Source organism: Schistocerca piceifrons, chromosome 1, assembly GCF_021461385.2.
Source record: "Schistocerca piceifrons isolate TAMUIC-IGC-003096 chromosome 1, iqSchPice1.1, whole genome shotgun sequence".
In the NCBI taxonomy this organism is placed as follows: Eukaryota; Metazoa; Arthropoda; class Insecta; order Orthoptera; family Acrididae; genus Schistocerca; species Schistocerca piceifrons.
Window position 1 is genome coordinate 182417148 of NC_060138.1, and position 23644 is coordinate 182440791.

Genomic DNA, 23644 nt, shown 5'->3' on the forward strand with positions numbered 1-23644 from the left:
TGGACTGAGTGGTATTCCTTACCACGTCAGCACTTAACGAAGTACATACTCTGACAATTCCGTCTTGCATATCTTCAGGTGTAGTTGGAACGTCTTTATGAATAACGTCTTTTACGAATCCCCACAAAAAAAAAATCCAGAGGCGTCAAGTCTGGCGGACGAGCCGGCCACGAAACATCTCCTCCGTGTGCAATCTAACGATTTGCCAATTGTCTCGGCAACTCATTTCTAGCCACCAGTGAAAAATGTGCCGGACATCCATCGTGTTAATATCACAGTCTGTTCATTCTCCCTAAAGATATTTCTTCCGATAACAGACCTAATGAAACTTCCTGGCAGATTAAAACTGTGTGCCAGACCGAGACTCGAACTCGGGACCTTTGCCTTTCGCGGGCAAGTGCTCTATCAACTGAGCTACCCAAGCACGACTCGCGCCCCGTCCTCACAGCCTTACTTCTGCCAGTACCTCGTCTCCTACCTTCCAAACTTTACAGAAGGTCTTCTGCGAACCTTGCAGAACTAGCACTCCTGAAAGAAAGGATATTGCGGAGACATGGCTTAGCCACAGCCTGGGGGATGTTTCCAGAATTATATTTTCACTCTGCAGCGGAGTGTGCGCTGATATGAAACTTCCTGAAAGGATAAAACTGTGTGCCGGACCGAGACTCGAACTCGGGACCTTTGCCGTTCGCGGGCAAGTGCTCTACCAACTGAGCTACCCAAGCACGACTCACGCCCCTTCCCCACAGCTTTACTTCTGCCAGTATCTCGTCTCCTACCTTCCAAACTTTACAGAAGCTCTCCTGCGAAGGTAGGAGACGAGGTACTGACAGAAGTAAGGCTGTGAGGATGGGGTGTGAGTCGTGCTTGGGTAGCTCAGTTGGTAGAGCACTTGCCCGCGAAAGGCAAAGGTCCCGAGTTCGAGTCTCGGTCCGGCACACAGTTTCAATCTGCCAGGAAGTTTCATATCAGCGCACACTCCGCTGTAGAGTGAAAATTTCATTCTAGAAACAGACCTAATGTTTCTTGCAGGAATGTGTACTCCCTACCATTAACATTTTCTTCGATGAAATAGGGGCCTATAATTCTGTCCTCTAGAATCTCACACCATACATTCACCGACCACAGTTTTGATGTGCAACTTTCCGCAACCAACGTGGATTTTCAGTTGCTCAGTAATGCATGTTATGCAAATTAACATTACCATGGTTCGTGAATGTAGTCTCGTCCGTAAATAAAATCAAATTAATGAATGTGTCATCCATCTGAATCTAAAGTTGAGCCCATCGGCATAATTCAATGCGACGCATACAATCCTTACTAGTTAATTTTTGGTGGAGACTGATATGGTGAGGATGATATTTATGGCGATGCAAAAGGCGAACAACACTACTCTGACTCATGCCAGATTCCCTTGCAATTTTACGCGAAGTAACACAAGGATCTCGAACCACAGTGGCAAGAGTACCAATTTCCGTTTCGTCGTTGGTAACTTTCCTTCACCGTGTACGTTTCCGATGCGTCAATTTATCATACACATATTTAAATGTACGGCGTCTAGGATGAGTACGTTGAGGATATGTTTCAGAGTATAAGTCTCTAGCTCTCACTGAATTTCGTTGGCTTTCTCCGTAAATGAGAAGAATATCGACATGTTCTTTGAAGGAATACATCATTCACATTTATTTGATTCGACGATACTAGTCTTACCGTTTCTATTAGTATTGTTTTGAGAAACCGTCAAATGGTGTTTACATGTCAATGGCACGTTAGATGGATACGCCGTATTCGGCGAAGAGAGAACTGTCAGAGCATGTGCTTCGATTAGTGCCGTTATGATAAGGAATACCACTCATCCATGATAAGAAGATTGCAGCAGTGTATTGATACCAATAGTCATCACTTCGAACACCTTCTGTAAATGGACGTTAATGACACCTTTTTGACCTTCGTTGCCCTTCAAAGACATCATTGGATTGCCGTTTCAAATATACCGGTCATTTTTGAAACACCCTGTATAATTGCTTAATATCGTGGAAAAATGTTTAATAATTTTTAGTCGTCATCAACTGGGACATAAGACGTCATAGGCACTGTCCCACACACAAGGTTAGTGCATTGGTGGAGCCGTCATTTGTACTCACGTCAGTCATGTGAAAAGCTTTCTGATGTGGTTATAGCTGTACGACGTAAATTAATAGACTTTGAACGTGGAATGATACTTGTAGCTACAGACGCATGGGACATTCCATTTCGGAAATCGTTGGGGAATTCAATATTCCGAAACCCACAGTGCCGAGAATACCAAATTTCAGGCATTACCTCCCACCACAAACAACGCAGCGGCCGACAGCCTTCACTTAACGACCTAGAAACAGCGGCGTTTGCGTAGAGTTGTCAGCGCTAATAGACAACCAACAGTGCGTGAAATAGCCGCAGAAACGTATGTGTGAAGCACGACGCACGTATCCGTCACGACAATGCGGTGAAATTTGGCTTTAATGCGCTATGGCAGCAGACGGGGTATGTGGTGCATGTTAGAGTTAAAATTAATAACAGCAATTCTTTAGATAGCACGACAGCACGACATCGCCTGCAGCACCTCTCCTTAACTCGTAATTATATCGGTTGGACCCTAGACCACTGGAAAACCGTGGTCTGGTCATATGAGTCCCGATTTCAGTTGATAAGATCTGACGGTAGGGTTCGGTTGTGGCACATGCCGCACAAAGTCATGGACCCAAGTTGTCAACAAGGCACTGTGCTAGCTGTTGGTGGCCCCACAATGATGTGGACTGTGTTTACATGTAATGGACTGGGCCCTATGGTTCCACTGCACTGATCATTGACTGGAAGTAGTTATGTTCGGTTACTTGAAGACAATTTGCAGCCTTTCAAAGACCTCATGTTCCCAAACAGGAATGCTCCGTCCCACTGGACCACAACTGTTCGCGAACATTCTGGACAATTCGAGCGAATTATTTGGCCACCCAGATCACGCAACGTGAGTCCCATGGAACATTTATTGGGCGTAGTAGAGAGGTAAGTTCGTGTATAAAATTATACATTGGCCACACTTCCGCTATTGTGGACGGCTGTAGAGGAAGCAGGGCTCACTGTCTCTGTAAGGGGCTTCCAACGATCTGTTGAGTCCATGGCATGTCGAGTTGGTGCACTACGGCAGGTAAAAGGAGGTCCGACTCGATATTAAGATGTATCCAATGATGTTTGTCACGTCAGTGACGAAGGACTAACACTAAATGATGTGCACTAACACTAAATGATGCGCCGCGAGCACGCAGAAGTGCCGCAGCTCCACGTGGCATGGACTCGACTAATGTCTGAAGTAGTGCTGGAGGCAATTGAGACCATTAATCCTGCAGGGCTGTCCATAAATCCGTAAGAGTACGAGGATGTGGAGATATCTTCTGAACAGCACATTGCAAGGCATCCCTTATATGCTCAATAATGTTCACGTTTGAGGGGTTTGGTCGGCAGCGGAAGTGTTTAAATTCAGAAGAGTGTTCCTGGAGCCATTCTGTAGCAATTCTGGGCGTCTGCGTGGTCGCATTGTCCTGCTGGAATTGCCCAAGTCCGTCGGAATGCACAATGGGCGTGAATGGATTCAGGTGATCAGATAGGATGCTCATGTATGTGTCACCTGTCAGAGTCGTATCTAGACGTATCAGGAGACCCACCCAACTGCATACGCCCCACACCATTACAGAGCCTCCACCAGGTTGAACAGTCCCCTGCTGACATTCAGCATCAGTGGATTCTTGAGGTTGTCTCCATAACTGTACACGTCCATCTGTTTGGTACAATTTGAAACGAGACTCGTCCGACCAGGCATATGTTTCCAGTCATCAACAGTCCAGTGTCGGGGTTGAAGGACCCAGGCGAGGCGTAAACCTTTGTGTCATGCAGTCGTCAAGGGTAAAGAAGTGGGTCTTCCGCTCTGGAAGTCCATATCGATGATTTTTCATTGAATGGTTCCCACGCTGACAGTTGTTGATGACACAGCACTGAAATCTGCAGCAATTTGCGGAAGGGTTGCACTCCTGTCACATTGAACCACTCTCTTCAGTCGTCGTTGGTCCCGTTGTTGCAGGATCTTTTTCCGGCCGCAGCGATATCGGAGATTTGCTGTTTTACTGGATTCCTGATATTCACGGTACAGTCGTGAAATGGTCGTACGGGAAAATCCCCACTTCATCGCTACTTCGATGATGCCGTGCCCCATCGCTTATGCGCTGGCTATAACACCAGGTTCCAACTCAATTAAATCTTGACAACCTGCCATTTTAGCAGCACTAACAGATCCAACAATTGCGCCAGACATTCGTTGTCATATACAGGGTGGTCCATTGATCGTGATCGGGCCAAACATCTCACGGAATAAGCGTCAAACAAAAAAACTTAAAAGAACGAAACTTCTCTAGCTTGAAGATGGAAACCAGATGGCGCTGTCACAGGTCAAACGTATATCAACGGCGTTTTTTTTTAAACAGGAACCATCACTTTTTATTATATATTCGTGTAGTACGTAAAGAAATATGAATGTTTTAGTTGGACCACTTTTTTCGCTTTGTGATAGATGGCGCTGTAATAGTCACAAACATATGGCTCACAATTTTAGACGAACAGTTGGTAACAGGTAGGCTTTCAGATTAAAATACAGAACGTAGGTACGTTTGAAAATTTTATTTCGGTTGTTCCAATGTGATACACGTACCTCTGTGAACTTATTATTTCCGAGAACGCATGATGTTACAGCATGATTACCTGTAAATACCACATTAATGCAATAAATGCTCAAAATGATGTCCGTCAGCTTCAATGCATTTGGCAATACGTGTAACGACTTTCCTCTCAACAGCGACTAGTTCGCCTTCCGCAATGTTCGCACATGCATTGACAATGCGCTGACGCAAGTTGTCAGGCGTTGTCGGTGGATCACGATAGCAAATATCCTTCAACTTTCCCCACAGAAAGACATCCGGGGACGTTAGATACGGTGAACATGCGGGCCATGGTATGGTGTTTCGATGACCAATCAACCTGTCATGAAATATGCTACTCAATACCGCTTCAACCGCACGCGAGCTATGTCCATCTGCCGGACATCCATCATGTTGGAAGTACATCGCCATTCTGTCATGCAGTGAAACATCTGGTAGTAACATCGGTAGAACATTACGTAGGAAATCAGCATACATTGCACCATTTAGATTGCCATCGATAAAATGGGTGCCCATTATCCTTCCTCCCATAATGCCGCACCATACATTAACCCGCCAATGTCGCTGATGTTCCACTTGTCGCAGCCATCGTGGATTTTCCGTTGCCCAATAGTGCATATTATGCCGGTTTACGTTACCGCTGTTGGTGAATGACGCTCTGTCGCTAATTAGAACGTGTGCAAAAGATCTGTCTTCGTCCCGTAATTTCTCTTGTGCCCAGTGGCAGAACTCTACACGACGTTCAAAGTCGTCGCCAAGCAATTCCTGGTGCATAGACATATGGTACGGGTGCAATCGATGTTGATGTAGCATTCTCAACACCGACGTTTTTGAGATTCCCGACTCTCACACAGTTTGTCTGCTACTGATGTGCGGATTGCCGCGACAGCAGCTAAAACAACTACTTGGGCATCATCATTTGTTGCAGGTCGTGGTTGACGTTTCACATGTGGCTGCTCACTTTCTGTTTCCTTGAACAACGTAACTATGCGGCGAACGGTCCGGACACTTGGATGATGTCGTCCAGGATACCGAGCAGCATACATAGGACACGCCCGTTGGGCATTTTGATCACAATAACCATACATCAACACGATATCGACCTTTCCCGCAAATGGTAAACGGTCGATTTTAACACGGGTAATGTATCAAATACCGTCAGCACTGGCGGAATGTTACGTGATACCACGTACTTACACGTTTGTGACTATTACAGCGCCACTATCACAAAGCGAAAAAAGTGGTCCAACTAAAACATTCTTATATCTTTACGTACTACACGAATACGTAATAAAAAATGGGGGCTCCTATTTAAAAAATACAGGGTCTATCTTTCAAAAATCCCTGCAAAAGAATGGCCCTGACTAACATTAACCTATACCTTTCACAAATCACTTACCTCACCAAAAATCTTCGTTACTCGAACTACTGCAATACAGCGAGCGCCACTACTGCCAGCTAAATAAAAGATTCAAACTACTGAAGGCACTAACTACTGATAGGCATAGTTAGCAAATGAAAGATTTTGATAGAGAACAAACAATGTATTTACCTTACTAGTGTTCAAAAGTCATAATATATATAGCAGTTCATGACATCCAGTCTTACAAATTTCAAAACTCCGCCATTTCTCTCCCCAGATCCACCACTGCTGGCGGCTCACCTCCAACTGCGCAACGCTACGCGCTGTTCTCATCCAGCTGCCCAACACTACAATGGCAGACAACAATGCAAACTAGCCACAGACTGCACACAGCACAGACAGTGATTTTCATACAGAGCACTACGTGACGTTACCAATATAAAAAGCTGAACAGCCTACTTTCATAGCCCCCATGATCCCCACAAAAAATTTTACAAACTGTTTTGGGCACTGGACAATACAGATTAGAAAAAAATTTTCATAATTACAATAACAAAGAAATCAAATGCACAAACTTATTGATACAATGTTGGTCAAAAGCTAAAATTTTCTCACAGTCCATAAAGACAGTCCTGATCATTTATCACAGTAAAATTGCAGTGTATTTTGTTTTCACAAAGTCTCATTAGTAAAAGAAAATGCACATGGAAGTAGTGGATTTCCATGCAGTCTTGAAGAAGTGGTGTTGTCCTTCCAACGGAAAGACAGTGCTGACTCTTGACATGCAGACAGGTAATGCGCCACAACAGAGCAAACCCACAGCAGAGTCAGTCGAAGTTTTGAAGAATATTGGTAGGTAGATCATCACAGAGCAGACCCACTGCAGTCCTTGTAGAAATAATTGTATTGGTGAGTCATCGAAGGTGCAGACCCACTTCAGTCCTTGTAGAGACGGCTAGCAGCCATCTGTTGCGACTGTGCAGGTGCACAATCACCATCGAAGAGTCTTGCGGACAATATAGCAAGTCCATAAACCACCACTTGTGCACTCACAATGTTTTTGGAATTGCCCTTAGAACCAGCAATGCTGTCATATTGTGCATTACCATGACCAACAGAAATGTGTGCAGTGAAAGAAATGTCAATAGCGAGGATAATGGCCTCCTTTTTTTTCTACCTGTGCCTCTGAAAGGCACACACTAATGGCTTTTTTTTTTCAGTCAACTGTCATGCAGCTGGGTGCCCACGACACATTATGTGCAGGTGGTCACTTAACTTTCTTACCGAAATATTTACGACAGCAGTTTCCGCTACAGTGGCAGTCTCATATAAAAAAATTTCACAGGCTGAGAATTTGCGTTACAAATGTGTAGAAACAAAATTCTATAAATGTAACAGTGTCCAAAAAATTTTCGCCGGCATTGTGATACATTCACGCATTTACACACATTTCATAACTCTGGTTTCCAACATCCTTTTTCACAAGCCAGAGTCCCTACCCACTACTCATTATTCCTTACCTTATTACACATATACATATTCGTTGACACTTCTTCTTCTTCTTTCGATTTTGGCCATCTTTGGACCACGTTCAACAATTCACTTGCCCGGCTTTTTGATCTTTTTTTCTCTCTTCCCAGTATTTCCTCATCATTTTCGAGTGGTTCCTCCTCCGCTCTTCCGACCATTTCCTGTTATTATTCTTTAGTTTCGTTTCTTCTGGAAAACACTTAATTTCGTTCACTATTTGTCTAAACTTTTCCCTGTCCCTGATTGACTCACGGGTGACATTAAAATAGGCCAAATCCTTTTTCACCATCTGTATCCATTTATTGTTGGTTTTTTCGTTCCTGTTACTATGTTCAAACACTTTTCTTGTTAGTCTGTTTCCATCCATCCTCGACAGGTGACCATAAAACATTAGTCTGCGTTTACGCATTGCCTCACTCACTTTCTCAATAGTTTTGTATATTTCCTTATTACTCTTTAGCTTGTACTCTTCTCCAGTCTTTCTTGGTCCTAATATTTTTCTCAAAATTTTCCTTTCTTTCTTTTCCATGTTTTCTATTTCCCCCTTTTTGTTAAGAGTTAGGCACTCCGATGCATACAGGCATTCTGGTCTAATGACAGTTTTATAATGTCTTAATTTAGCTTGAATCGAAATGTTTTTTTTGTTATATATGTCTTTGGTTTTTTGAAAAGCAAATTCCATTTTCCTTGCTCTCGCCTGGTTTGCACTCTTGTCTAAACCATTCACTTGAATTATTTCACCTAAATACTTAAATTTTTCTACTCTCTTAATATTGCCGTATTTAGTAATAAGATTTTTCTTGTTATTTCTATGATTAGACATATACACGGTTTTTTCAAATGAAATCTGCAGTCCAGCTCTGGCCGAAACTTCTTGTAGTTTCTCCAGGTAGTTCTGAGCTATTTCTTCGTTTTCTGTAACTATTGCCAGATCGTCTGCAAAAGCTAAACAGTCCACTTTTTTTTTTTCTTTTTTTGTTCCAATTCTGATGTCATTCTTGGTGCCTTTGAGTTCTTCTTTCCATATTCTCAATATCTTTTCCAGTACGCAGTTGAAGAGGATTGGGGATAAACCATCACCTTGTCTAACACCTGTTTTAATTTCGAACTTCCTTGAAATTTCACCCATAAATTTAACTTTGGCCTTACTGTTTGTTAGCATCTGTTTGATAATTTGAATTGTTTTCTTATCGACCCCAAATTCTTCCAATACTTTCAGTAATGTTTCTCTATCTACCGAGTCGTATGCTTTTTTGAAATCTACAAATACTATTGCAAATCTCTGGCCTCTTGAGATTCTGTAACGAATTAGTGTTTTCAGTTTAAATATTTGTTCAACACAGGATCTACCTTGTCTAAAACCTGCTTGATATTCACCTATTTTTTTATCCAGAACTGGCTCCACGATTTGAAGTAATTTCCTTGACAAAATTTTGTATCCTACTGGTAGTAGCGAGATCCCTCTATAATTATTAACATTCATCTTATCCCCCTTTTTGTGTAGTGGGTGTATCAGGGCACACTGCCAGTCTTCAGGAATTCTTTCTTCGTCCCAGATCTTCTTAAACATATGTTCCAAAACTTGTGGGAGGTTGGTATCCATTATTTTTAGGATTTCTGGTACTATGGAGTCTTCACCTGGGGCTTTATTGTTTTTTAGACTGTGTATTATGTGTTTTATTTCTTCAGCATCTGGAGGTTTTGACTCGGTATTAGTATTTCGGTGGTTTTCAAAACTCATTTTATCTTTGGGTGGTTCACAATTTAGTAGATTCTCGAAATATTTTGCTAATATTTCACAATTAGTCTTGTTTGTCAAACCTAGCTTGTTCTCTTCATCTTTAAAACATAAATTTGGGGATTGGTATTTGGTTAGCTGTTTTCTAAAAGTTTTGTAGAAATCTCTAGAATTATTTCTTTTAAAGTCTTCCTCAATCTGTTCTAGGTTATCCTGAAATTGTCTTCTTGTTTTATTACGGAAAAGCTTAGCTGTTTCTCTTCTCTGGTTTTTAAAATTGTCAAGATCTTGAGGATCTTTTGTGGAGTTCCATTTCCGCCACAATTTCTGTCTCTTCTCCAGGTTCTCATCACATTCATTGTCCCACCATGGATGTCTTCTTACTCTTTTCACGAGACAATTTTCTTTTGCTATTTCAACTATTTCGTTTTTGATCTCCTCCCATCCCGCTTCCTTATTTATTGTGGATATGCCATCGCTATCTTTGTGCAATGCTCTTTGAAACCGTTGTTTAATTTCTTCATTTTTTAAAGTTTCTGTGTTATATTTTGGAATTTTGTAAAAGGTTTTCTTCTCTTTTCGAAATGGGAGTGGTCTGAATTTAATCGTAGTCAAATAGTGGTCTGAATCAACATCAAGGCTTTTCAGCACTGTAGTGTTTTGAATTTCTTCTTGAAAATCAAGTGAGATAGCCACATGGTCAATTTGGAATTCTCCGAGAAGTGGATTTGGTGATCTCCATGTTTTAGTTTTTCGGCTCAGCTTTTTGAAATGTGTTGTCATTATTTTCAAGTTGAAATGCCTACATACCTCTATAAGCCTTTCTCCATTTTTTGAAGTTCTTTTGTGACCTGGGAAGAGGCCTACTGTTCCATGGTATTTTTTCTCCCTTCCTATTTGTGCGTTAAAATCGCCTACTAACATTTTTATGTTCTTCTTTGAGCATCTATCCAGTTCCATTTCAAGTATCTCCCAAAATTCTTCAACTTTCTCCGGGTTATTTTTGTTGTCCTGGTTTATGGGTGCATGACAGTTGATTATAGAGTATCCTTTGTTTTTACATTTAATCTCAAGAATGGATAGTCTCTCAGAACTCGAGTAGAAGTTAGTAACTGAATCTAAAATTGAGTGATGTACCAGAAATGCTGTTCCCAGGTATGGCATTTGTTTCATTAAGATTTTACCTGGTTTTCCTTTAAATAAACGATAGTTTTCAAAATCTAAAGCAGTTTCATCTAAAAACCTTGTTTCTTGTAATGCACATATTAAAATTTCTTTCTGGTTCAGCTTTTCAATATTTCATCATAATAAATACGTAGCATAATCAAATTTCTCATATAGCATCAGCTTATTGTTCATAAACATACCTCAACAGCATAATACACATCATCGTCGTAATAATAACATCATAACACCTCAGTCAAATCTCAAAAACGTCGTAGATTTCTGCAATAATTTCAAAACCTAAAAAATTCTCTGCTCATTTCAATAGTGTCATCTACCTCAAACGTACTTTAAAAATCATGATCCCATACCAAATACATCATTCAAAGCTCTCATAGTATCACAGTGGTTCCAAAAAAATATGAACAGTTCACAAAGTACAGACAAAATACAATTTCGTAAGTGTGAAGTTATCCAACTGTGTAATTGCGTAAACATCTGTCACTGATGTAGTAAAAAAAATGTTTGTTTCTCTGTTAAATATCAGATAGCTATGTAATTCTGTGTTAGAGGAATATGGTACCGATGTGTAAAGTTGTATAAGCAAATACCATATTAGCTAGGGCTCCTTGTGCTTGCCAAGCACATGGTACACAAAGTAGATGTGTACCCCCCTGAGGATTAATGTAATTATATCCTCTGGTGTTACAGTTTACAGCAATGGAATGGAATGTATCACGGAAAACTTTCTTTGTAATTCAAAAATCTTTAAAAATAAATGTTTAAAGTACAAAATTAATCATTCAAATACGTGTACTGCCGCGCTAAGTTGTGCGTCTTGTTGTAAAATAATCTCTGTCATTACTTAAGGGTAAAAAAAATGTGCCAAGTGTCGTAATTATCGTCGTCCGTAAGCAAAGTTCTGTGGAAGTCAATGTACTTACCTCGCAATAAACAAAAGCGAAATGCTATGCATATAGATATCGTAGTTATTATGTACATTACTGTGATCAAGAAAGTACTGTACTGTAACGTATTGTTGTCCTACGAAAAACGCTGTCTCATTGTAGCTATACCACAAAGTTACTACTAAAACCTGTTTTACTTTCCAGAATAATACATAAAACTGTGCAGACATAAAACAGAAACACCACAAAAGCAACATTGTAAATTGTCACTCATTAGTAGCGTAGTGATAAAATCGTGCAGCTGTCACATAAACTAACCACTGTGTCATCTGGTATCACTCAGAAAGTACTTTAAATCCAGAATGTATTTTCAAGTAAACCAAAATGTTGCATTAAAATCTCATTAGCAGTACCAGTATATGTTCTATGTATGTAAGTCTTGTAGTCGTTACGTAATTGTGCAACTAACAAGCAAGAATGTACACACACAATAACACTGTGTCGTCTGTTCACCATAACAATGCATTCGTAATTTCTGTTTAAATATGTTCTCTTGGTTCTTGACTGGATATTTAACTTCAAACATTGTTGCATGTTAACAGTTTCTTAAGTCTGACAAAGCATACTAGAAATGTGAAGTGAAAAATTTTATGGCAAAGACTAAGTTAAAAAGCAGATTATCTTTCAATAAACGGTTTTACATGTGAAATGTGGTGCAATCCTTTACTCTTCCTAGTACGCAGAGTTTCGACTTCAACGCAATTATCATGTGGTATACGTCGGATTCTGTAAGGTCCATTGTAAACTAGAAAGAATTTGTGACTCAAGTGTTTCTTCTTATGTGACAATGAATGAGCTTTAATGAGAACTTTCTGACCAATGTATAATTTCTTTGCATTTCTTTACCGTGTAGTTTCCTCCTTTTGTCTGCTGCAGATTTCATATTTTTAATAGCCAAATCAATTATGTCCTTGTATCGAAGTTTACGTGTATTCGGGAAAGGTACAAGCTCTCTGATTCTGTTCGTTGGTTCTTCATTCTTCAGTACAAGAGTAGGTGGTAAAGCAGTGGAGTCATGAGGCATTTCATTCAGCACATTTTGAAATAAGTGTAAATATCTATCCCAATGCTGATGCTTTCTGTGACAATAAAGTCTGCAAAGCTTATTGATTTCCTTCATAATTCGTTCAGACGGGATACAATGTGGTGAGTACAATGAAATAAAAACAGGTTTGATTTTATGATTCCGAAGCATGCGTGACCAAACAGCAGATCTGAATTGCGGTCCATTATCTGAAATGACTTTAGCAACGTGGCCAACTTCACATAAGAAATTTTTAACAAAGGCGTTGGATACAGACCGTCCAGTGGCTTTACATAACGGAGTGAAAGAAACAAATTTTGAAGTAAGTTCAACAGTGACTAGAACGTACGAAAATCCATTCGATGTTCTGACAAGGGGTCCCAAGAGATCAACTGCAGCAAATTCTTTTAATTTAGAAGGAATGATAGGAAACAACGGAGCACGATGTGAGATAGTAGATGGTTTCGCCTTTTGACAAAGTTTACAAATAGACAAGACTCTTCGAATTCTCTTTTCCATATTGTTAAAATAACAAGTCGTTCGAAGAATATGATAACATTTTCGTGGACCAAAATGTGCGTAGCTGAAATGAATGTACCAAATGAGCTTATTAACAAAATCGTCTGGAATGCAAAGTACCCATAGCTTGTCATCAACAGTGCAGCGTTTGAACAGTATGTTGTTTCAAACCAGATAATAATGCCGAATCTGAGTGTGCGTCTTTTCATGCCATTTACTTTTGATGTCTTTCCAAATCGGATCTTTCTCTTGCTCATGAGCAATGTCCTTTAAAGATGTGGTGATGCAGTTTTCAAAGGCGACTTTCTGAATGCAAAGAATACTGAAATTTTTCTCGAGGTTGCCTTCTGTGTTACTTTTCTCAAGCTCAACCGGTGCGCGTGACAGTGCGTCCGCAACAATGTTCTCCTTGCCGGGAATGTAGACTATTGTGAAGTGGAATTCTTGCAGAAACAATGCCCAACGTTTTAACCTGTCATGATTTAATTTTGAATACATCAGAAATTGCAATGCACGATTATCAATGTATACTTTTACGTGCTTACCAGAAAGAAAGAAACGGAATTTGTTAAATGCACAAACGATAGCTAAAGCTTCTAATTCAGTAACGGAATAAATTTTTCAGATTTTGTTAGCATTCGGCTAGCAAAAGCAATGGTTTTCTGAACAGTAGTGTCATTTTCTGTGGTTTCTTGAAGTAAATAGGCACCAAGACCTACTTGGGATTTGGAGACCTAACTTCTACAAATTCACCTTGTCGAGAGGGCCCTGCCCTGTTTGAATTTCGCCAGTTCTGATTCAATTCAGGTCTGTCGTTACGATCATATCGTCTGTCGTCATGTCGGTAGATTCTATAGTTTCTTTCTTGTCGGTCACGTGGTGGAGAATTTCTCCCGGAATCGTAACTGCGCACTGGACCGTTACGTCTAAAGTTATTCTGTCTCCCTTGATAATAATTATTTTGGTTCCCATATTGTCTGTTTCTCTGATTGTCTCTGTGATAGTCACTACTGCGGAGAGGTGATCTTTCCCTGTAATTATTACTACTCTGCCAACAGTTATCATACGGGTGGTGTCTGTTTTGGTCACGATTTGTGTTGTGAGAATAGCCTTGTCGTGTCCTGTTATTACTACTTTCATCGCGGAATTGCGACGGATGTGACCTGTAATTCTTGTGTTCCTGTTTTCGCGTTCCGCGATTGTCAGTGTCAATTTCTAATTCTTGTAAGAGTCCCTGAAAAGCTTCAATGTCGTCTTTGCAACGTCCTGCCAAAATACTATGTCGTAAATATTCAGGTAGTTTGATTAAGCAAATGCGGATGAGTTCTGAGGGGCTATATGGGTTTGACAGGTACTGATTCTTGTGCAACATGTCTTCAAAATATTTCACAAGACTGGAAAATTCAGATTGTTCGAAATGTTTCATCATTATGATGCTACGTTTTACTCGGTCTTGTGTAGCTTGAAACCAATATGCTGAGAGGAAGGCATGATAAAATTCTCCTTCACTGTGGCAATCGTGAATGACCGATCGCATTCTTACATCTGGTTCATTCTCTAAATAGCCACACATACATTCTAATCTGTGCTCTAATGACCAATTGTGAGGAAAACAATGAGAGAATTGATGAAGCCACGCTTGTAGATGAATGTCGTTGCCGGAATTCTTAAATGTTTTGAATTTACGTGTAGTAATAAACAGCTTATAGTCAAAGTCATCATGTCGGCGAGTCGCATATCGGTCATTGTTACGTCGTGTCGGCGGTTCCATCTCAAAATTCGGTGCACCTTGCCAATTTCTTTCATAATTTCCGAAGTGTCCTGTGTTATTATTTTGTGGTTGTTCCGTATTTCTATGTTTCTCTTCCCGTGTTGGAGTGCGAGTGTCCTCCGAAATATGTAATTCTTGTGTTACTTGTGCCAACTGATCTTGTACCTCCCGAATTTCTCTTTTGTACTGTGTATTGATTTGATTTTGATTTTGTTTGAATTTTCTAATTTGTTCATACTCTTCAGTGTCAGTGAAGGGTACAGGTCTTGTGTCATTCAGATCATCATCTACCTTTGTAGATAAATTATTTAGCTGATCCGAAAGTTCGACTACTTTCTAATTTCCTCCATGTGTCTTTCTGAACCAATTTTCAGAGTATCTAGTGTGTCCTTTAAGTTTTCCTGAGTTTTTGCAAGTTGCGTAACCGAATCGGTAGATGCAACTGAGTCAGTTTTAGCTTGCAAGGTCTCATGATTTTCATGAACAATAGTTTGCAGTTCTTTTATGGCTGCTTCGTGATTCTGTAATCCATTTTCATGCCGCGAAAAAATAGGTTGAAAATGCTCACAAATTTGTGTTTTTACATCATTACAGACTTTTTGACATTTCGATTCAATTTATGTAGCTCACTTTGTTCAAGTGTGGTGTCTAACTTCCGGTAGATTTTGTTCCATTGAGTTTAACTTTTGAAGATTTTGTTCCATTGTGTCTAACTTTTGAAGCTTTTGCTGTGTTTGTCTCTGGTTTTGTTCCATTGTGTATAACTTTTGAAGCTTTTGTCCCATTTGTTGCATTAATTGTAAATACAATCACTGGTGTCTGAAACATGTTCCTCAGTGCTTGTCGGCAGTGAATTTGCACCGGCAACATTCACATTTTGACAAGCAGAAAATGTGTCTTGACTCATTTGAGAAAACGGTGAGAACCCAAAACCTGAGTCTACAGTATTTGCAATATTGTGTTCTGTCATTCCCGATTCCTGAGGCGAGCTGTTGCCGACCGATCGATCGATAATGCTTCCCTGTTCACTACCTGTTTCACTGTCTACACCATTATTTGACGCCCGCTCCATTTCCCTATGCACAATTACCAAATTACTACTTTGAATGTCTGTTAATTCATTACACAGTGGTGCTGGTAAGCTACGCTCGTCGTCACTATTATTTCTCAGTTTACTTTGGAGCCTAGTGTTACGTTTTTCACACGCCATTATTGTCACAATATTTCACACGATAACACAGAAAAGCACAATTTGAAGAGCAAAAATAAGATAACACATTAACATAGCGCTGAAAATAATATCTAGTTAATTGCAAGCGCAGCTGCGAAATACTTGGTGCAAATCTACATGCATGCCACAACTGTTTTACTGTACAACAGTGAAAGACTGCAACTACAAAGGAGATTCTCTCTACAATTACGCGCTAGCAATGAACAAAAGCTACACTAATTACACAAACTACAAGAAAAAATCAGAAGATTACAGTGAGGTATCCTCGGCTAAGGGTCGACATATGAAACGTCCCCTTAGAAAAATTATACATGACTGTGCTTAAACTGACACACAATATTTTTAGCGCAACGCAATCTGACTTTCAAAAATCCCTGCAAAAGAATGGCCCTGACTAACATTAACCTATACCTTTCACAAATCACTTACTTCACCAAAAATCTTCGTTACTCGAACTACTGCAATACAGCGAGCGTCACTACTGCCAGCTAAATAAAAGATTCAAACTACTGAAGGCACTAACTACTGATAGGCATAGTTAGCAAATGAAAGATTTTGATAGAGAACAAACAATGTATTTACCTTACTAGTGTTCAAAAGTCATAATATATATAGCAGTTCATGACATCCAGTCTTACAAATTTCAAAATTCCGCCATTTCTCTCCCCACATCCACCACTGCTGGCGGCTCACCTCCAACTGCGCAACGCTACGCGCTGTTCACATCCAGCTGCCCAACGCTACAATGGCAGACAACAATGTAAACTAGCCACAGACTGCACACAGCACAGCCAGTGATTTTCATACAGAGCGCTACGTGGCGTTACCGATATGAAAACCTGAACAGCCTACTTACACACGGAATAATGTAGACAGAGAGGTACAAGTTGACAGACATGCTTCGAATGACATGGGGTTTTATTAGAACTAAAAAAAATACAAACGTTTAAAAACTGTCCGACAGATGGCGCTTCATCTGATCAGAATAGCAATAATTAGCACAACAAAGTAAGACAAAGCAAAGATGATGGTCTTTACAGGAAATGCTCGATATGTCCACCATCATTCCTACACAATAGCTGTAGTCGAGGAATAATGTTGTGAACAGTACTGTAAAGCATGTCCAGAGTTACGGTGAGGCATTGGCGTCAGATGTTGTGTTTCAGCATCCCTAGAGATGTCGGTCGATTACGATACACTTGCGACTTCACGTAACCCCAAAGCCAATAATCGCACGGACTGAGGTCTGGGGACCTGGCAGGCCAAGCAAGTCGAAAGTGGCGGCTGAGCACACTATCATCACCAAACGACGCGCGCAAGAGATGTTTCACGGGTCTAGCAATATGGGGTGTTTTTTTTTTGGTTCTACTATTACCCCATTACATTCCAAGCATGTGTGTCAATTATTGCCTCTCTGTCTACATTATTCTGTGGTTTATTAAGTTTTAAAATTTGTACTGACTTTTTGATCACCCGGTAGGCAGCAGGCCAACCATAGCGCCATCTGGTTTCCCCTTCAAGCTAGAAGAGTATCGGTCTTTGTAGTTTTTTCGTTTGATGCTCATTTCGTGAGATATTTGGCCCGGTCACTGGTAATGGACCACCCTGTATAGGTGTTGCTGACTGCAGCTCGGTATTTTGTCTGCTTACATATCTCTGTATTTGAAGACGCATGCCTATACCAGTTTCTTTGCCTCTCCAGTGTAAGTGCAAAATAAACAACCAAAGAAACTGAAAGACAAAGATGCATCCCACCCACGCGGAACCTCTGTGACCTCATTCCCTTCCCCCATCTGCTCCTATTTCTGGAACATAACCGCATACTCTACACCTCCCGCCACCTTGATCCCCCTCATCCCCTGCTTGCTCCTCTCCTCTCCCATCCCCGACCCCTGCCACTCCTTCACTGTTGTGTCCCCCCTACCCACCATCTCTACACCCTTCATCTTCTTTCCTGAGGTGGCTTCCATCAACTTCCCCTCCCAGATGAGGCCCTCTCTCCCTCCATTTATCCCTCCTGTCAACTCTGATCCTCACCCCCCCCCTACTTTATCCTTTTCTTGGGCTCCCTCCTCCCCCCCTTTCCATTCTGTGTTTCTCCCCGCCTAACCTCTCCCTACCTCCCTTCTCCCTTTCTCCCCCCCCCCAAGTCCTTTTGTCTTCCCGTCCTCTGCCTTCCCCACTCCCTGTCGCATCTGCCCAGCACCCCCACCCCTCTTATGGGCCCTCATCATCCATTTGGTCCTTTCCCCCCTCCCCCGCTTCGCTTTCCCTCACCTTCCCCCCTTTTATATTTTCCCATTCTCTGTCCAGTTTCCCCCATCTGCTCTTGGCTGTGGTATGTCATATTTTCGTGCAGTGTTCCAGTGACTGTGCAGTGTTGTTTCGTCTTTTCCCATGTTGCGAACAGAAACAGTGCTGTCGCTAGGTGTGAATTTTATGTCTCTTGTGAACAGAAACCAGACTGTCGCCATGTTTTTTAATTGTCTGTCTATTATTTTACCTGTATGCTTGATATTTATTTTATTAGCATCATAATCCCTTTGTTTCTATGTTTTAAGTTCCACGATTTTTTCGCCATGTTACTCTTTGTCTCCGATTTTTATTATATATTATCTTCTCCTTTTTTAAAACAAAGCGTGTAGGCTGAAGAGCGGCCTACTACACTGCTGCCAGCCCGCCCCCTTCGGGGGGGATCAAAATTAAAAAACAAAAAACAAAAAAGAAAGAAAGAAAAGGAAGATGAGCTGTGGGCTCCCATTTTCTTTCTTACACATTTGTTTATCTTTCTTTCCCCGCCAATTCTAGCAGTAATATCGGTAATCCTACCATAACTACGTCATTTATGTTATGTATAAAAACTACCGTACCGTGGTTTTGGTGGAGTGCAGCTCTAACTACGTACCGTGTCGCAGGGTGGAGCGGTCGTCGGACCAGGTGATGAAGCCGGTGAACGCGGAGGCGCTGAGCAAGTGGGTGGGCCAGATCCCGGAGGACGTGGTGCGCGACATGGCGGCGGTGGCGCCCATGCTGGCCGTGCTGGGCTACGACCCGGCGGCCAACCCGCCCGCGTACGGCCGGCCCGACGCCGCCGTCGCCGACAACACGGAGCGCGTGCGCGCCCAGCGCCGCCTATGGGAGCAGAGGGCGCTGTCGCTGCTCAGCCTGCAGCGGCCGGCGCTGCCCGGGGTGCCCGTCACCACCCATGCCTCGTGACGCAGCCTGCCCTACTCCACTACCTGTGCGCGCGAGGCGTCAGCGCCACTGCGTCTCTCTCGAGACGCTCTGCGTGTTTGCCAGTGTTTTTCTACCTGTTCCAAACTCAAACTTTTCGAGTGCCGTGATTCTTGAGTTTCTCCCGGCATATTTGATAATCAAAATATCTACAGGTGTACTGCCAGTCTACAGTGTCCAACGGGCACAATATTTCGGCGATCGTACATGTCGCCATAATCGGGTGAACTGACAGACTGTGCCCGTTGGACACTGCAGACCGGCAGTACACCTGTGGATATTTTGATTTTCGAGGGCCCTTTCCCGTTTTTTGAGTGACATTCTGTTCCTTGTCAGTGACAGCGTCATTATGTAAATAAAGCTACCAACTAATAAAATGAAGGGTGTGATGTGCGTACTGTAAGACCTTCGGTACACACAGCATCAGTTTATTTGACTTGTCGCTCTAACGAAGTAGGCGAGTGTCAGCAATATGTCTCGTGATCTTATCGTGGCGTGTTTATCTTCTGCTGTTAGGTCAGACGATAGAAATGCCACTTGCACGTTTAGAGCAGCAGATTGACAGTGACCAACTTTAAACAGAACTTCATTAATTTTCACACACATTTATTAAAATAATAAAAAGCGTAAACCTTACATAACTTGATTCCCGATGCTGTTTACAATTGACAATCTGAAGTTCCTTTGGTCTTGGTACATTAATCTTATTCTCACATATCTCACACTTGACAAAGTGTCTATTCATTTATCTTCATGGCTATGTACAGGAATATGGTAATCTTATTAGGCGCAGACTGAAACTTGACTATAGAACGGTACAGACAAATGCAGACTGTTACAGACTGGTGCAGACCAATGCAGACTGGATAATCGGAGGTCTGTACACTCGTTATAATACCTCGCGCATTCATGTATTACTGCGCGAGTGTGATCTGCGAGGATCTCATTGGCTGCGTTACATATTAATATGCGGATCGGCAGAAGCAGAATTTGGTCCGTCTCTAAGGCAGCGCCATCTCGTAGTGCGGAGACGGACCAGCTCTGCACCTGCGCTGTTGTGCTTAGTGGGGCGCGCTCTAGTGGGAAAGTTGTGTACGTGCTGACTACGTGGAACTATGTACACAACAAAGGGTGCAACACAAAAACAACTGCAGTGTCGAAAATCATACTGTGCAAAAAACAAAATAACTTTTTTCATTCTTCGCAGTCAACACCGTAATACATAGGGTGCGTCAAAAAATGAACACACACTTTGAAGCGTCATGGAAAATTTATTTCCCATTCTACAATGTTAAATTTCTGGAAATGGAAATCTTAAAGTCTAATTTGAAAAATAAATGTACTTTGCAAATGTGATTAATGTTCAAACTGGTGGCCTTCAGCATCAATACATTTCTGATTTTTTTGGATTGTTTGGGGGAGGAGACTAAACAGCGAGGTCATCGGTCTCATCGGATTAGGGAAGGACAGGGAAGGAAGTCGGCTGTGCCCTTTCAAAGTAACCATTCCGGCATCTGCCTGGAGCGATTTAGGGAAACCATGGAAAACCTAAATCAGGATGGCCGGACGCGGGATTGAACCGTTGTCCTCCCGAATGCCAGTTCAGTGTGCTAGCCACTGCGCCACCTCGCTCGGTGAATACATTTCTGAGTATGAGTCACCACTAATTCCGTACATCGAACCAAAGTGTCCAATGACATTTCTGCGCACACCGCCTGAATTTCGTTCCAAAGTGTGTCCAGATTACGTGGTTTACGTTTGTACACCTCATCTTTTACTGTGCCCCATAAGAAGAAATCCAGCGGCGTGAGGTCTGGAGAGCGTGCAGGAAACTCGATTGGTCCCCTGCGTCCTATCCACTGGCCTGGCTCATTGTGATCCAGGTATGCTCGTACGTCCCTATGATAGTGCGGCGGGGCACCATCTTGTTGGAAATAAAACTCATAAATACCGTGTAATGCACGAATGGCAGGGAATATGGAGTCAGCAACAATTGTTAAGTACGTCTTTCCAGTAACAGTACCTTCAAAGCGGAAAGGCCCAATGAGTCCCGTTGCAGACAAACCACACCACACATTTACACCAGGTAAATTCACAGCCTTTTCAACTGTAATGTGAGGATTATCTTCAGCCCAGTACAAACAATTGTGCCTATTGATAGTTCCATTGAGTTTTAATTGGGCTTCATCCGACCAAATTATGCTACCCATAAATCCCGGTTCACGTCTCACCATCTCCTGAACCCATTCACAAAAATCTAACCTTCGATCTGCATCGTCGTCACCAGCCTTGGAATGTACACACGAAACTTGCCTCTCTTCAGAATGCGTAGCACACTACTAGCACTTACATTACTCTCACGTGCCGCTTGTCTTGAAGATTTTTGAGGCGAACGCTGAAACAGTTCCAAGACCGCAGTTATCGAATCATCACTTGTAGCTGTACGAGGTCGCCCTGATCGACCTTTATGCACATCACACACTGTTCCACGAACTTCTAATTTGTCCCGTAGACGTGTAATTGTTAACCTTGAAGGTGGTTCTGTACCATACTCACTTCTCCAGTGTCTTCGAACTGCAGCTACATTGTCAAACTTCCAGTACCACTTAATTATCTGCTTCCGCGCATCAAAGCTCAAACGCACGTCCGCCATGTTGCAGTTACTTCCTTGCCACTGCTGACACCTGTTGAAGAAACATAACATTACTTTTTCACAGATATTTAACCTTGTAGAACGGGAAATAAATTGTCTATGACAGTTTCTAAGTGTGCATACATTTTTTGATGCACCCTGTATGTCAGCTAATGACATTATTACTAGAAAAATGCATCAGAATAGCTGCCCATAATAGTTAACCTTTATTAACGACACACTGTTTCGGCCGTTGTCAAGTACGTCTACACTACGTCGTTATTGAACTGTCTTATAACCGTCAATGTTTTGATTACATGATAAATGACGTAAACATATTGGAAATAAAAAAACTAACTATACTCCACCCGAACAGGCCATGGAGGCCCAAAGGTACGGACCGGCCGCTGTGTAGCCCACAGCCGTTAATGAAAGCGGATACGGAGGAGCATGTGGTTAGCGCACCGCTCTCCCGGCCGTACGTCAGTTTACGAACCCGGAGCCGCTTCTTCTCAGTCAAGTAGTTCCTCTCTTTGCCTCACAAGAGCTGAGTGCACCTCGCTTGCCAACAGCGCTCGGCAGACCAAATGGTCACCCATCCAAGTGCTAGCCCAGCCCCTCAGCGCTTAACTTCGGTGATCTGACGGGAACCGGTGTTACCACTGCGGCAAGGCCGTTGGCACAGATATTGAAAATAATACGTTAACTATGATCTGACGGTAATCTGACAGTTCTACGCTTACGACGTTATATTATTAATATCTTTCTGTCACTTACCATTTAATCAAAACATTTACAGTTAGAAAACAATTCACTAACGATGTACTGGCGCCACGTCGTTCAGGACTACTTGACAATGACAATAAATACCGAAACAGTCTGCCATTAATACAGTTTAGTTATTAATAATCAATTACACTGCTTCATCTTTCTAATAATCGCGTCATTAGCACACAAAATAAGGTAACAGTATCAAAAGTGGTTTTGTCAAGTACGTCTACATCACGTCGTCAGTGAGCTGTCTTATAGCAGTCAATGTTTTGATTACATGGTAAATGACGTAAAAATATTGGAAACTAACTAAAATCCACCCGAACACGCCATGGAGGCCCAACGGTACCGACCTGCCGCCGTGTCATCCTTAATCCACAGGCATCACTGGAAGCGGATATGGAGGGGCATGTGGTCAGCACACCCCTTTCCAGGCCGTACATCAGTTCACGAAACCGGAGCCGCTACTTCTCGATCAAGTTGCTCATCACTTCGTTTCACAAGGGTTGAGTGCACCCCACTTGCCAACAGCACTCGGTGGAAAGGATTGTCGCCCATCCAAGTGCTAGTCCAGCCCAACAGCACTTAACTTCGGTAATCCGGCGGGAACCGGTGTTACCACTGCGGCAAGGCCGCTGGCAAAGATATTGAAAATAGTACGTAAACTATGATCTGACGGTAATCTGACAGTTCTCCGCTTACGACGTTATATTATCAATATCTTTCCGTCATTTACCATTTAATCATAACATTGACAGTTAGAAAATAATTTACTAACGATGTACTGGCGCCACGTCATTCAAGACTACTTGACAATGACAATAAATGTCGAAACAGTCTGCCATTAATACAGTTTAGTTATTAATAAGGAATACACTGCTGCATATTTCTGATAATCACGTCATTACCACACAAAATAAGGTAAAAGTATAAAAAGTGGTATTTAGAAATAAACAA

At 41.9% G+C, this 23644-nt stretch overlaps 1 protein-coding gene and 1 pseudogene across 1 annotated transcript in view; one reads left to right on the plus strand and one right to left on the minus strand.

Annotated features, from left to right (window-relative positions):
- The window catches only part of LOC124798119 (protein-tyrosine sulfotransferase-like), a 343624-nt gene extending 324358 nt beyond the window's left edge, over positions 1-19266 (plus strand). Inside the window, exon 7 of the mRNA XM_047261416.1 lies at positions 18966-19266. Coding sequence (XP_047117372.1) covers positions 18966-19266 — 301 coding nt within the window. The remainder of the gene's footprint in view (positions 1-18965) is intronic.
- A 3213-nt stretch (positions 19267-22479) lies between these two features.
- On the minus strand, positions 22480-22597 carry LOC124722618 (annotated as a pseudogene).
- Positions 22598-23644: the final 1047 nt, after the last annotated feature.